Consider the following 15,500-nt stretch of genomic DNA (forward strand, 5'->3'; position numbering starts at 1 on the left):
TAAAACGTTTAAAAATAGGAAATTCAAGAGACAGGCAAATTAAAGAGATGGTGTACATCCTATTAAAAACAAAAGGGAGCACAGGTCTACTTTTATTAGCATTCATTCACATGCAAAAGACAGTGGTAGAGAGTATAAAAAAGCACTTCAAAGTCTATTTTGTCACAGTGCAAAGAGAGCATGAAGTTGAAATGTTATCCCCACGTATGGTTTTCAGAACTTAATGCAAAGTCAAATTCTCTTGTAGTATAGCCAGGGGAAGCAGTTCAGGCTAGATTATGACTTTAGGTGTTCAGGGAACTCTGTAATACACATATCTTAGGACAAGGACTACATGGTTTTAAAATCCTTTTAAAAAGAAAAAATCAAAGGCAAGGAAAACCCTATGATATACAGCATCTTGCAAATGAGAGAAACGCTTACAAAATAGTTTTCAGTCACCCCTTCTTATGATTTGTTGTCTTAAAAGAGGGCTGGGCATGGTAAAACACAGCAGCTCAGCTGCCTCTTCTTTCAACTGCTACAGCGTTCCTGCTGCTGAAGGATCAAAACTGCTTACTTCAAATCTTTCAAATAAAAGACATTTTCAAAGCTTTGAACTGAACTGCACTAAGATGACCCTACTTTCTTATTTTAAATGGAACCAATATCCTTGGTGTAATAAAAAGTCTGAAGTGTCATCTCCGGCCTCTTTGCCCGAGTGATTCTCACAGTGCTTGGTAATCCCATCAACGCCAGGTGGGAGCGCTTAGTTATCTCCCGTTTCAGCTTACAAGGTATTTTTGCCTACACATACAGCTCCTTTTTAACCACAGCAGCTCACCTGGATTTGAAAGTGTGCGCACTGAAGGAAGGACTTGAGGATAAGAGAGTGCCTGAAGAAACCGAAAAAAACAAAGAAACACCCTCCCCACCAAAAAGTCAAAGTTGCCCAAATTTTCAATCTTTCATGTTAAAATGTTACTTCTATTGAAACACATTGACATAGATTTCTCTCCCCTTCTTAATTAGCCTATCTTTTTCAGGGCAACATTCAGTGAGCCTCAGACATGACATTTCCTGGGTATTAATTTTCAAAGCCTACCAAAGTTTTACAGAGAGTAAATATAAATTAAAAATCACTGGATCAAAGGAAGCACAAGGCACTATGCTAGCAGCACCAAGGAGTGTGTGGTGTGTCCCAATAATAGGATTTATTTCAGTCGACATGGAAGTTATAAATGATGATCTGACCCTTGGTACAAGCAACATCATTTAGTACATTAATAATAAATTCATGGAGTCAAAGAAGCCAGCAGTAAACAGATGAGAGCTTCACAGAAACTGTTCACCCATCTGTCAAGCAAAGGCTTAGGAGAAGTTAACTAAAATCATACACTGCTGTTTTGCTTCAGTGTACCGACACAGACTGGGGAGTGGATAAAGGCTGATATGCCATGACAGCCCCTTTGCGCTCTTTGTGGCATTCACAGATTTGCTGTAGGCAGCGCTTTGTTTTTCACAGGAATGCTCTACTGTTTTTCTTCTCTACATCTGAAATGAGGTATGAATACTCTGATGCACACATTTTCCCTGGAAGATGTGCACATGTGTCTGCATGCACACATCTGCTTGAGAGAGACCATACAAACGCACTAGGGCATACGGACAAAATATGAAAATTGACATTAAAGCATATTAAAGCGTATGAGATAAAAAGAAAACAGACACAATTGCTCAAAACCCTGCAAAATACTTTCTGTGTGGTGCTTTTAAAGAATATGCTTCGTATTCAGATGAAACTGGGTGCAGGGTTCCAAGTTTCAGGTTTGATTAAAGCCTCCTACATTTCTGTTTAAACAGCCAAGTGGGAGAAACCTCTGGGCTCATCACATCGCATGACCGTGTTTTCTTCTCCTGCACTATAAAATTCTTTGCTTGTGGCAGCAGCAATGTTAAACTGACTGGAACTACATGATCCCACTTAGTTTCATGCTTCTCTTCCCACTGGCGTTAGAAGGGCATGAGAATAGAAGCTAGGACAGTGATGAGCAGCTTGCTGGGAATCCCAGCAAAAATAAGGTCAGAAAGTAAAGGAAAGCAAGTGTCTAGAAAAGTCAACAGTAATCTCCACATACCTCACCCAACCCATAAATTCACCAAAAATGAAGCTTGTGATCAACTTAAATTATTTGAGAGCTCAACTGGGCTGAAAGCAGAGAAACAAATATAAATTCAAATGCCTACAAAAAGGAATAGGAAGTCAATTTTATTTTGAAGGACACATTTTGGTGGGTCTGAAGCTTTTTCTTCCCTTCCATTTTTCAGTTCAGCCACTGTAAAAATATATTATTTGCACAGCTTTACCAAAGGGACAAAGACTAGTGAGGAAGGGGAGAAGCAGAAACAAAATAATTTGCCTAAACAGTCTTTTATCTTGAGCAAGCGCATAGATTCATCCATCAGGTTAGTTGAAATAATACCTAAACTTCCATGCTTGTGTTTTCATGTGTTTGTATTCAGGTTAGAACTAGTTACAAACAGATTTATTATTATTATTATTTTAAAGAGAAAAAAAAAGAGACAAAAAGAAAAACCAAACCCCACCATCACAAACAAAAGACCAAGAGCAATGTAACCTGTTAGTAACACTGTTTTGAAGACCCAAACTGCACGCTTCCATTTGGGCAGCTGTTGGTGCCTCGTCCCTCCAACTCCCAGCAGGACCATAAATACTCAGCTCCCATTCTCCTTTCTAAGTGAGCTCTTGCTCTTCTCCTTGTACTCACAGATAGCTTATACTAAATCATATCACCCATGACTACTACAAGTGTATATTAAAGTGAAGTACGTCACTTAAGATTCCCTATCAGTGGCTGAATACCTGAATAATTCAAAAAGTGTAAGCAGCAGTTATAGGAGTTGTACTCTGACCTACTGGCCTCTGCACCCTCTCTTTAAAAAGATTCTGATCCTATTGATTTTCTTTCCATCTGCTGACCTTGTGAAGTGTGACCCCACCATCGTTCTGTGACAACAGTAAACTTTTTTTTATATGCATTATTATATGTAAAATTTCCAACTAGTCCAGACTTACACTTAGTTGAAGACATGAAATTATTTAGATGGATTAAACCACACAGTTTTCAGAAGAGATTTTCAACTTAAGCCAAAAAAAATATTTTTGCCCTAAGAGAAAGTATACAAATATAAAGCACACATGTACAAGGAACATAAAAAAATTCAAAGGGAATTTCAGCAAGGTTTTATAGGGGAAACATCACAAGCTCTTCTTTCAGGATTTTGATGCATCTCTAGAGCCTGTTTAATGAAGCTATATATTCATATGGTGAATAGCCGATAATCTTTTCTTGTCTATATGTGGCATGGTGAACTTTTATAAATGCTACACATAATAAAATTATGAGCCATCAATCTGACATCAGAGCATTTCATTTTAGAGCAATATATTTGCATTAAATTATGTCACAGTCACAAATAAATTGTTATTCACAAATAGTGTCATTTAAACCTCGTTCTACACTAACTTAACAGAGAATTTATATTACAATACATTACTTCTGGAAGAACAATGTACTAACTGACACCAACCCCTATAAAAATGAATTTATACTGCTTCAGTTTTCCTGCTACAAAATAATGAAAGTGCATGTAAACAGAGTATTTTTATTATTATTATACTCTGTGAAAGCCGTGCAGAATATTATTATGCTACACAGTAAAGGATATGTGCAGATATATGCACAGTTATTTTGGGAAAAATTCCTCTGTGATACTCAAAAAGTAAAGTATATCAGCAACAAACTTACAGCCATTCTCAGAAGGCATATGCTCAATTTTCAGGAGATGGTGAAAGCCAATCTCTCCTACTGTTTAAGTGTTACAAGCAATTAAAATGGCCTAACTTTACATTTGCTCTGAGGGAAAAAAAGCTAGGATTTACCATTTTAGCTTTATGCTTTCAACCAGTTCACACCTGCAGTTGCCAGCTCCCGGCCCACATACCTTCCAGATGATATAAAATTACTAACACAACAAATATAAATGCTTACGATCAAGCTAGTCGCTATGCCAACTGGCAGTGGCTCATCAGTCTCAGCTGTAGCAGCACTCGCCGTAGATATGGGCACAGATATCAAATGGGGCTGAATCCATGAGTTTTGGATTTGCTGAACTGTGGGGCTCGGGCTCCGGTGCCCCAGCGCGGTTTGCTGCTTAAGGCTTTTTTGTCCCAAATGCTGACTTCAGTAATCCTCAGTTCTGGGATTTGGAAATGATTGACCATTTTAGGGTAAAAATAACCTTACAAACTGACAAAATGGCAACCGGACAACTTTCTAAAACTAAGCAAATCAATATTCTGACACTGCTTTCAAGTAGCAAGCACGTGGGCTGGCAATGAAGGGCATTTGCAGGCCCACGTGTCACCCCTGTCCCATTGAAGGCAGCTTCAACAGCGACGAATCCTGGCCTGCTTTCAGGCACGATTGTGTCAAAAACACCATTTCAAAAAAGCACCTCGTATTCAGTATCACTTTTTCAGCTATAAAGCTTCTAATATAGCTAGCTAGAGGAAATGGAAGTAGGAAGTTGTTTCAGCCAGTGTAAATAATTGTGTGTTTCAGGGCCAGCTTTTCCTGAGGTATTAATATAAAACCTAGGTTGTATTTCTGGTCTCTGCAATACCTTTAAACAGCTTATTTCATTTGCTGTTTGTTCAGTGGAAGCTTAAAATAAATCTGACTTGAACAGACAATAATTTCAATATTTTTCTTACTTTCTCACCAATCAACTTTTCTGATGTCTTAAATAAAAAGCACTAAAGTGACAAGTGGCTTGTCTTTACGCCACCACATTTTTTCCCCTCTCAATTACATGCCATTAGTAGACCCTACCCACTATCTGAAAAAAAAATAATTGGGGTTATTTTCACGAGCTAAAGGACCAACAGGTCATCCCAAGCTCCTTTTTCCAATGCCAATAAGTCATTTATATTCAGTTTTGGTATGCTATTGCTGAAGACATAAAACTTCCTTCCTTATTTGATGACATTCACACTAAATTTGCCACTATGCAGTGGCATAAGGCATTAGTCTCTCTTTCTTGGTCAAGGACTGAGGTCAATACCTTTAGCGAGGGCATTTATGGACAACTTCACATTGAATCTTTTCTCTCTTCATTATGAGTTTTGCTTTATTAACTGCAACCATTTGCCATTTTTTTCCCATTAAGATTAGTATGCCACATTCACTTGACACCCATACATGTGTCACTCAGGTAGGCAAGTTACACATTTTTGAGACAGTTTGCCATTTCAAGCCATCTTTGCCACCAGCCCTCCGTTCTTAGCTGCATCAGACATACTGCCTGTTCATCTTGCTGCATTACCTTTTTCCCAGGTGTGCTATTTTTGTTACTTTAACTATGTTACAAGCAGAGTTTTATACCCATGTTCTTCCAAAGTTCCTTGAAGCATTTTTTGTCTCCTCTGAGCAAAACATATTTTGTCTGTTCTCTTCCACCCCCCACCCTTCCCAGTATTTTCCTGGGGTGTTAGAACAGCTAGAAAAAGCACAAAGGATACAATGCTTCTCTTAGCAAATGTTTTATGTGAAAAAAACAATAGGGGAATAGATATTGTATATGTATGTGTTTGTGTGTGTGTTTCTAAAGGCAACTTACAGCCTACTATCAAATACAGAAAAATACTAGATAGTAACGATTCCAACTATAAAATCCTCCCTCTTGTACTTGGTGGAACATATTTCCTCTTCACACATTTAGCCAGTATACGAGGTACTTTGCTTTTACTTTTATCTTTGTCCTGTCACTGTAACATTTTTCTGTTCCTCTGGTGTTTCCCAGAGGGGGGAGCCACCTGGGATTTTCCCAGGAGCATGAGTAACGGTAGAGGTGGGCACTGGGTGACTTGACACTGCACTGTAGCTCTAGGTATCTCCAAAGAGCTGAACGAGCCATACTCTGCAAAAGGTCAGCAAGCCTCACTTATGTCCAGTGAGTGAGTCCTTTGACTGAGACCAAAGCTTTGGCACATTTTAAGCCCCCAAATGAGTACTTATCTTATTACAAGTGAGCTTTTTCAATGAGTTGTTCGCTTGCTGTTAGCTGACACACTCCCTCACTAATTACAAAATCACCATCAGATACTTTGAGTTTCATTATTTGTTTTCTCTATAGAGAAAGTTCTCTCTCTGAGCTATTGTCACTGTTCTTGTTAATCCACTGCCTTTTGCATCTGTTCCCAATTAAAAATTAAGGAAACATTTATCTGTGTCAATTCCATCCACTGTTCTTCAAAAGGGCTCCTCTGAGTTCACAGCGCCCTTGTCATGCAGCTCCAAGAATGTGTGCACTGCTGATTCATGCAAAGTGATAAATTCACTGCTGTTTTTTGTACTTCGTTCAAAATCCAAAACATCTTTGCCCAGCACGTATGCATCCCCAGATTGTGTGAGCCTTCCTCTTTTCCCTTTTTCAAGGCCTTCAAACACAGTCCATCCCCACCTACTCAGCAAGAGCTTTGTTCCAAATCTTAGTAATGGTAAGTATGGTCTCTCCCCGTGAAATATGGTACTTCAGCTGTAAATCAGTCACTAATTTCCTTGTTTTCATATTCTTTTGGTATAACTTGTTTAACAGTGCATTGCTAGTGTTCTTTTTTTTTTTTTTTCCCCGTGGAATTTAGCTCCTTGCAAATTGCTATACTTTAAAGATTAATTTTGACAACCCAAACTAAATAGAAATACTTAAACCAACGAGTATTCTGATCCTTCTCTGGTCAGAAAGAGGGCTATTTCAGGCTGTTTGACACTCCTGCTTTTGCTTTCTTCCAGATACTGAATTACAACATATTAAAACCTTCTTCGTCAGTCATGTTTCCAAAGGTTTCTGAAGCAGAGCTTCTGAAACTCACTCCACTTTTCCACTAATCATTTCCTGAGCTAATTCTGCCCATTACAATAAGTAGCTCAGTTATTGCTCAGTGCTCTAGATGGTCTGCTTCTGGAACCCCCAAAGCCAACTGCCCAGCATTATGTACATACAAACCTTTGTGATACAAAACCAGAGATGCTCCCTGTCTCACAGCAGAGACTCATCGACGTCTGATCTCCTCTGAATTTAGGGAATCATGGATTTTAAAAAACGTTTAAAGCTCCTGACAGAATTGAAGAGGTGAGATGACAGAAGAAGAGAGATGAATGGTAAAATTGGCGTGGGGGGGGGGGAGTGTGAAGGCATGCAGAGGGATGGAAGCATGAGGAAAATGGTCACACCAACAGAAGACGAAGGCAAAATGGGAAAGAGGAGAGAGGAGAAGGAGAGAGGAAAATGTTGTGCAGGTATCTCTAACTCCAACAGTCTACAAAGTTTTTACTTGATTAGCAGATACTTGTAAGAAACAACTGCATTGAAGAGAATACCACACTACAGAAAAGCTAACAAAGTTAATTATGCGTTGTTATCATCTGAACTTTTCAAAGTTTCTATTTACAAAATGTACATTAAGTACATAGTTTGAGATGATCGTGTCATCAATGGCTATTTCTAATTAATATTATTTCCAAATCATAGAAAAATACTGTGATCCCTCCATTTTCTTTTTATAAATAAATCAGTGTTAATGCCCCCACAATGTAACTAACATTACACTGACTCTACAAAACCTGCAAAAGTCATGATGACAATGAGGCTATTTCTGAGTCTAAGTGAAATACGTAGGGCACAGAACCATGCATCTTACTGTAGATCTCATCCTCCTAGTTGGAATCCTGCTTTAGGGAGCAAACTGTCTTTTAACAGAGTTTAGATGGATACCTGATCACTTTGACATTGAACTGAACTCACACCACACACATATGCAGCCAACCACAGAAATTGGTTTACTACTGCTATGGGAGCTCAAGGAACCACACATGAGGGAGTACAGCTCTGATCCTCTGAGATGGCTAAAAGCCCTCAGGACTGCACCTTGCTTGCATGCCATGTATTTTGAAGTATGTGACAAAATGGACATATACTTTCAAGTTAATCAATAGCACACAATTAAAAATCTGCATTTTACTCCCAACAGTATACAATCATAGAAGCATTTAGGTTGGAAAAGACCTAAGGACTCTAAGATGATCAAGTCCAACCACTTCCCTGGGCAGCCTGTTCCAATTCCTCACAACCTTTTCAGTGAAGAAGTGTCCCCTAATTTCCAACCTGAACCTCCCCTGGAGCAACTTGAGGCCATTCCCTCTAGTCCTACCACTAGTTATCTGCGAGAAGAGGCTGAACCCCAGCTCCCCACACCTTCCTTTCAGGCAGTTGTCGAGAGCAATAAGGTCTCCCCTGAGCCCCCTCTTCCCCAGACTAAACAACCCCAGTGCCCTCAGCCGCTCCTCACAGGACTTGTGTCCCAGACCCTTCACCAGCTTCGTAGCCCTTCTCTGGACATGTTCCAGGGCCACGATGTCTTTCTTGTACTGAGGGACCCAAAGCTGAACAGAGTACTCCAGGTGCGGCCTCATCAGAGCTGAGTACAGGTCAGTATCACTGACTTGGCCTCACAAGAGGCTATTTTCAGGTCACAAGCACTACCATTACCAGTGTGTCTAAATACAGCTACCTTTTAAAATACATTAATCTTTCCCTGAAAACAACATCTGCTTGAAATAGTGTACCTTAGCAACTTCTGATCCCTGAGTGAGTTTTCCTCTATACCAGGGTACCTAGGACACCAAAGCGAAGTTTAAAGAAGGTCACTGACAGCATGCTGGCATGCTAGTCCAAAAACCTGCCTAATGTGTATCATTTTCCATGAGCAACCCACAACAAACACAGAAGACACAGAAGTACACAGAAGTACATGCACGTGACTCTGCTCTTCACAAGCACTGCTGCAATGACCAGCCACCACCATCACTGCACTCCTAACTAGATAAAGGCTATCAGAAACCATAATCCTTCTTGGAAATGCAGTTAAAAAGAAAGAGAAAGCCATTTTCCATGGACATAGTAATATTACTACTACTTTTTTTCAGGAAAATAGCAACCATAAATATCCATAATGTAAGTCCATATACAGAAATAATTCATCATGACTTATATTTATAATTAACTTAAAAAAAAAAAAAAAGTAATGCTAAAATTTGAATTGCATGAAACATTCTAATTCTGGCCATGTCAATAAATCTTCACATGATGCATCTATTTCTCTATAGCTCTCTACAGATCCTCATATTCTGACTATTTAATCAGCCGTTCTCCCTTCTTTATTGCAACAGTAAACATATTCCTCTTCCACTTCTTACAAAATTGAAAATATATGGCAAAAAAATGCTACCAGATTCTAATCTTGATTGCTATCCATATGTATAGCTATACACGCTCCTTTATTTTACAGGCAAGGAAACACACTGCACTTTTTTCAATTTTATGTTTTTATGTAGCTACAGTCTTATGTTATCCCAACTACTTTTTTGTTATTGTTACCTATGGTGCTATCTATTTTCATTTTGTTGTTGTCAATATTTTAATGAAGTCTAAACATAAGAAAAGGAAACTAAAATTGTTCTTCATTTCCACAGCTGTAACCTTATTAGAGAAAATACCTACTTTTATTTTAATTTCTTTCATACCAAGATTCATAGCCTAATCATTGAATGTCACCATCATCATCTACGTCTATTTTTTATTTCTCCCCAACTACATTAAGTTAAACTGCCTTGTCAATGAAATTTCACCCATAGCATTTTAAAAGAGGAGTTGTCAAAATATTACTTTACTCTGCTGGGTGTTTTTAAACAGTTAACAGATACTATGTACTGAAACCTTGAATATACACAAGTTATTGCTTAAATATGTTTGCTGATGAGGTTTTAAATCTTGAATAGTCTTAAAGCACGGAACTGAATATTTAAATATCATTTACAGATTAACTTGATTTTCAAATACCACGCCAAAAATATCATGAGGAAGCCTTCACCTAATACCACCGTGTGATTCTTGTCACCTGCGTGAACACATTTTTACAATGACTAGGAAACTACCTTCCTTTTTCTTGCAAGTGAGATATTCAGTATGACTTGAGCTACAGGGACAGTTTGGGCTATATATGCAGGGTGACATTTATAGTATTTTTAAAGCTATTGTTTGAGGCCTAATTAATACACTAATAGAACAGAACTTCCATCCTTCGAAGCACATATTGTAACACACAGTCATTTCCTTCCACCTGTCTGGACTGGACTTGGATATAATTTGTGTAATAGCATTTATACATACCGTCTTCATCTGTCTGGATAATGGTCTCCTCGCTTTCTTTCCTCCCTTCTGGGTTGGTTAAGATCATTTTGAGGCTGACATTCGTGTATGGAGGCAGGTGATCCACAACATGCTGTGGTGCTTTGGGGTCCATGTCCAAGCAGTCTGCCTTGCTCTCATTGCGTCCACAGAAGTAGTGGTAGCATATAGTGACATTGAAAGTGTGGCAACGAGTGATATTGTAGCCCAGAGATTCCCAATCCACAGCAATGTGTCTGGCCTGAATCTCAGCAATCTTCAAAGTTTTGGGTGTTCTCATGGGTTCTAGAAAACAATAAACCAAAGAAAAATGCTGTTAATGTTCTTCATCCTTGCACAGAACTGTAAGATATAGATGATAGCTATACGGAAGTGAAAACAGAGGATGTACCTAGCACACACAGACATATTACTGGAAGAAGTATCATCCTTTGTACAGGTACCCTGAAGGGAAAAAACTGCCATGGCCTCCCTGTTTTTTATTTTATTCTTCTTCTGTCTCTCTCTGTAGGTTTCAATTACTGATTAAAACTTAGTAACAGTGAGAAAATGTATTGCTAATTAATAGTGTAGCAATTCAAAGCAATTGAGAATACAGACAGCAGATGCAAGAAGATTGACCAAAAGGCCACCCAGCTGTCACCACTGGCTTACCTTCTTGATATCCCTTCCTTTTTTTTTATTCTTTTTTTTTTATTATTATTATTTTTTACCTGAGTAAATTAGATAATACATCACAGTGGGGTAAAGAGTCAACAGTCACTACACTATGATTTATCATGCCACCAGGCAATGCTATGTACTAATTATACTAATCATCTTACTAAGCCAGCAGTTACAAAAATGATGCAGATATTAATTAATGTTTATTATTTTGGTAATGAGGCTACTCATTCAAGCAAAAGCCCTGAGAAATATTGCAAAAGTGCTTCTGGATATTCCCATTGTATCCCGCTTCTTTCAGACCCCCAAAACTTTGCCTGGCCACTGCTCTAAACTGGTAATCTCTGAACTGTGACCTAAGCTCACCTGCTCGCCCCATGTGCGTGTCCACCAGCAGAGGATGTGATACTCCCCAAGCTGTCATCAATCTTTCATCAGCTCTCTAGCGTATTCATTTCTCATGCAAGACTAACTTTTATCATTGAACTTAATTAAAATGATTACACAATGAAAATCATGACCATGACTATATATACGCTAGAGTTTCACTAGAAATACACCAAAGGGATCTTTATACCCTGCTAATACATACTTCTTCACCAGAGAAAATAGAGCCTGCTGTAGGTACAGCTGTAGCCTTGCGTCCTTGTTGGTGTAAGGTCAAAAGAGTTGAGATCATCCAAGGAAGTGAAATACGGCATTTCTCTTTCTGGGCCTAACTGTCCTGTGTAACTTGCATTTATGAAATGAGAGTCCCAACCAGCGTACCAGCCAGCCAAAAGCACAGATGGTATATTGAAATAAGGAAATGTCAATCAGTGTAATCTATTCAGCATGCAGTTTGCAAGACAAACTGCAAACATTTAGTTTCAAGCACCAAAACAACCAAATTCTACATATTACAAAGGTATTTCTAGAAACATGATGAGTGTTAAGGATTAAAAATTGTGCCTATTTGTTTCCATGATCTATCCTTCCCTTTCTGGGTTTTGGACATGTTCCCTTTGCCCAGAATTACTGATTTATCATATATATATGGTGAAACACACAAATGAAAAAACAGACTCCCTGGGCAGTAGCTTTCTAAAAATACTGTATAATGTGACAACAGAGATCTGAAGCTGAACGATACTGTTGAAAAGGTCCTTGAGAGATAAGAGATTTGAAGAGAAGGAGATAAAAGGGCTTTAATAGAATAAACAATGGCCAGTGCTTTAGCAAGTACAAACAGGTGAGAGGCAGTTGTAAACAAAAAAGGGTAGATCCACTGATGGAGCTGGTAAGAATCTTCAAAGAATCCATATTTCTTTGGCTACCAAAAGTACTTAGAAAAAAACAAACTCAGGTGTTGCTTGGGAAAAGTACCATTAAAAAAATAAATAAATGAAATTTAAACATCAGCCTTTTCTCATATAAACAGCAATTAAAAAAAAAGTTATACATTCTGTGATTTAGATAATTTTGCAGTCTAAAAGAGTAAATGTTGTTTTGTATTGTAGGCTTATTTTTCTGTCTAAAATGGATTGCTTCTTGTCATTTTAATTTTTTCCTTTATTATACTAATCCAGGTTGTGCCTCCAACCACCCACAACAGAGGCAGAATTCAAATTTGATTTTAAAGTTTACTGGAACCTCTAAAAGAAGCATAATGTGATACAAGTTGTCTGGTCATGAAGGTTGAAACTATTAGTGTTTGAAGAAGACTTTCAGTAACAGAAAATGTACTACATTTTCATCTTGCTTCCATCCTGGCAAGCCTTAAAACACATTCACACTATGGGGTACAGGACTTTCAAAAAAGAGAAGAAAAAAATAAGAACTTTGTTAATCTTGAAGAAAAAATATTTTACAATTCTATGCAAATTCTACAAACGTGTAACAGTATCAGAGGAGATATTGAAAAGCATCCTTTATTCACCTGTCAAAAACGGAAGAATGAAAGACAGTGTGATCTCACTTTCTCACAACTATTCCCTTCTTTGGCAGAAATTAAACAACTTCTGCAATATTGAGATGGTAATTAAAGTCTGCAGAGTCTCTCAACAGCTTTGGTAAACTCTGCCAAAATTCCCACTGCTCCTAAAATGATGCTTTAAAAACACAATTTTACTCTCGCCTCTGGGCAACATTCATCTCAGGGATCTCTAGAGGTAAAGACCAATTGTTTTAAACTACCACACCACAAAGCCTCCATCTGTAACACCTCACTAGAAAGCAATCTCCCAATAATTATTTTTTCTCAGATAAAACACCATTGAATTTCTGAGCAGGTTTCCCCAAAATCCCAGCATCTCATTAAAAATATTTTTTTTCTAGATAGCGGCAAAAGGAAGTGTTCAACTACCATTTTTTCCTTTCTCCCTTACACTTAAGGGACTCCATCTTCCTGAAACATTTTCTTAATTCTGAATTAATTTTGATTTACACATTCTTTCTGATCTTTGGATATTCTTTATATACTACTAAACCCAGTAATTCATTTAATCTGTCTTCCCAGTTGTTTTTCCCCACCTTCCCTCTTTCAGCCATAGCTAGAACTTTTATCCAAAATGCCTGGGCATCCAAGTCCTTGACTTCTTGCTTTTTCATTGACCTAATTATGCCAAATCAGAACCGTCTGCCAAAGAGGGAAGAAATAAGACTCTCTCAAAATCTATTCATTTCTTAACCTATCAGCTGGAGTTTCAATAATACTAACAACGGCAGAAAGTCCTTAATATTTTCCAAACGTTAATTTACCAATTACCCCCGTGAGACAGGTAAGTGTTGTTAATCTTTTTTCTGCAAGGAGGAAAAGACACAAAAAGGTTAATAGCTTGTTCAAAGCTCCAAGGTGATTTACTGCCAGCGCCAGAAGAAAACTGAGTGGTCCCCATCTCCCAGGTCATCTGTGCTCTGGCCACCAGGCAGCAGTGGCTCAGAGCAGCAGCCCTTCAGAGATTTCATTTACACTTGACTTCCCGGTGCCTATGCAGGAATGTGAACTCTACTGCTGGCTCCTCAGCTCTAGTTCCTTCTTAGAAGAGTTCATGCCGTTTTTCTTAGAACAAGTTTGAAAGCATAACAGTGCCCAGATACTAAGTGAAGACCTAAGCATTAAGCCAAGTTATTTGAAAAGCAATAGTTTGGCTTACTCATTTCCAAGTTAATACTCTGAATCAAGTTCTAACAAGGGGGAGGATTTTTAAAGATTCCTTGATTTTGAGTTTAGAAATTGAAAGAAGCAACACATTTTTACTGTTATTTAATCCTGTTTTTAAAATTAAAATTGGGAAAGGAGTATTCATAATTTATTTTTTTCAAGCCTTTCTCTGCAATAGAAAACACATTTAACACTGAAGGCAGCTCCTTGTGGTGATGGCAGAAAGTATTTTGGCCTCCTGTTGTTGCTAGAAACTCAATATACTGTGACCGTATCAAGCACTTAAACATGAACATCCTGACCAGCAGGGTCACATCCTCCAAAAGAAGCACAGCAACAAGGCATATGGAGGGTTTGATGGTGTCGGGGTGTTGACCTTTAGGTCAGTGAAAATACATAATTCATTCTTCATATGAGAGACTGAAGAAGGAGGGCTTCGATCCCAGTTTTAGCTGCAGACGGTAAAGTACAGTTCTTACTAACTGCCTCGTTATGCCCTTCGGTCTGTATGATTTCCTCCAATAAACCTACCTTGTCCCCCAGAGCCCCTCTCCAGTGGGCGTGCTGCTCCCTTCCAGACCCCCTGCCTGCGGTGGCTGCTTCGACCTCCACGCAGCCCCAGCTCTGCCTCCTGCCCTCAGCACCTGAACTCCGTTATCTTCCTCCTCATCACCCTCACCGCACCTCTTGGCAAACAAACGCTACCATTTGCTCTCTGACTCAGATCCATCACCCAGTCTAACTGCTGTTACTCTCAATTAAAAACAGAAGCATCAGAATATTAAAAGAAAAGAAAAAAACAGTAATAAAAGATCTCTACATTTACACAGACTACTAAGTCCTCATTCCTTATCCAGAAACTGCATTAAGTAAAAGAATTACATGGACGTGCCATTCACTTGCAACAATTTATGGATCAAAACGATTTAACCCAACGTTATGGAATAAAATAAAGAACAGCTTTAGTAATTCTCCAAAGGTTAATAATCCAGGGATAGCTGGCAAAAGAGACAGAACCTGTTGACCCCACACCATCTCTCAACTGCCGGATGATTTAATAAGAAGCTCCAGATAACAGATAAAATGAAATTCAATTTCTTTAGTGCTTGATAAGCAACACGTGATACGACAGGTCAATATCAGAGCCTCTTTGTAGAGATTATCTTCACTTATACAGAAATGGCAGTGAAAACAAAAGCCTTCACAGTTATAGAAGAAACAAGGCGAGAGCATGCATTTCCTCAAAATCAATTTTTAATGATAAAACTTACTACCTGAATTACAAATATCCCATCAAATAAGACTAGGAGAGCATGGTAAGGTCCTTTGCTTTTTCAGCCTTTCATCAGAAAGCCTAAACGTTGATTGCAATGTGCAGTTATCTGCA

At 38.5% G+C, this 15,500-nt stretch overlaps 1 protein-coding gene and 1 long non-coding RNA gene across 8 annotated transcripts in view; one reads left to right on the forward strand and one right to left on the reverse strand.

The window, feature by feature from the left end:
- PTPRK (protein tyrosine phosphatase receptor type K) overlaps positions 1-15,500 on the reverse strand; it is a 422,368-nt gene that overhangs the window by 89,897 nt on the left and 316,971 nt on the right. For all 7 annotated transcript variants that reach the window (XM_083828076.1, XM_083828073.1, XM_083828074.1 and 4 more), the window contains one exon: positions 10,291-10,593. In XM_083828076.1, the coding sequence (XP_083684202.1) occupies positions 10,291-10,593 (303 nt within the window). The remainder of the gene's footprint in view (positions 1-10,290; positions 10,594-15,500) is intronic.
- LOC310896150 lies at positions 10-10,134 on the forward strand. Its single transcript, XR_014581235.1, has 2 exons — positions 10-6,562; positions 6,855-10,134. It is a non-coding gene; the product is annotated as an uncharacterized lncRNA (long non-coding RNA).

This window comes from Anser anser, assembly GCF_964211835.1.
Source record: "Anser anser genome assembly, chromosome: 3".
Lineage (NCBI taxonomy): Eukaryota > Metazoa > Chordata > Aves > Anseriformes > Anatidae > Anser > Anser anser.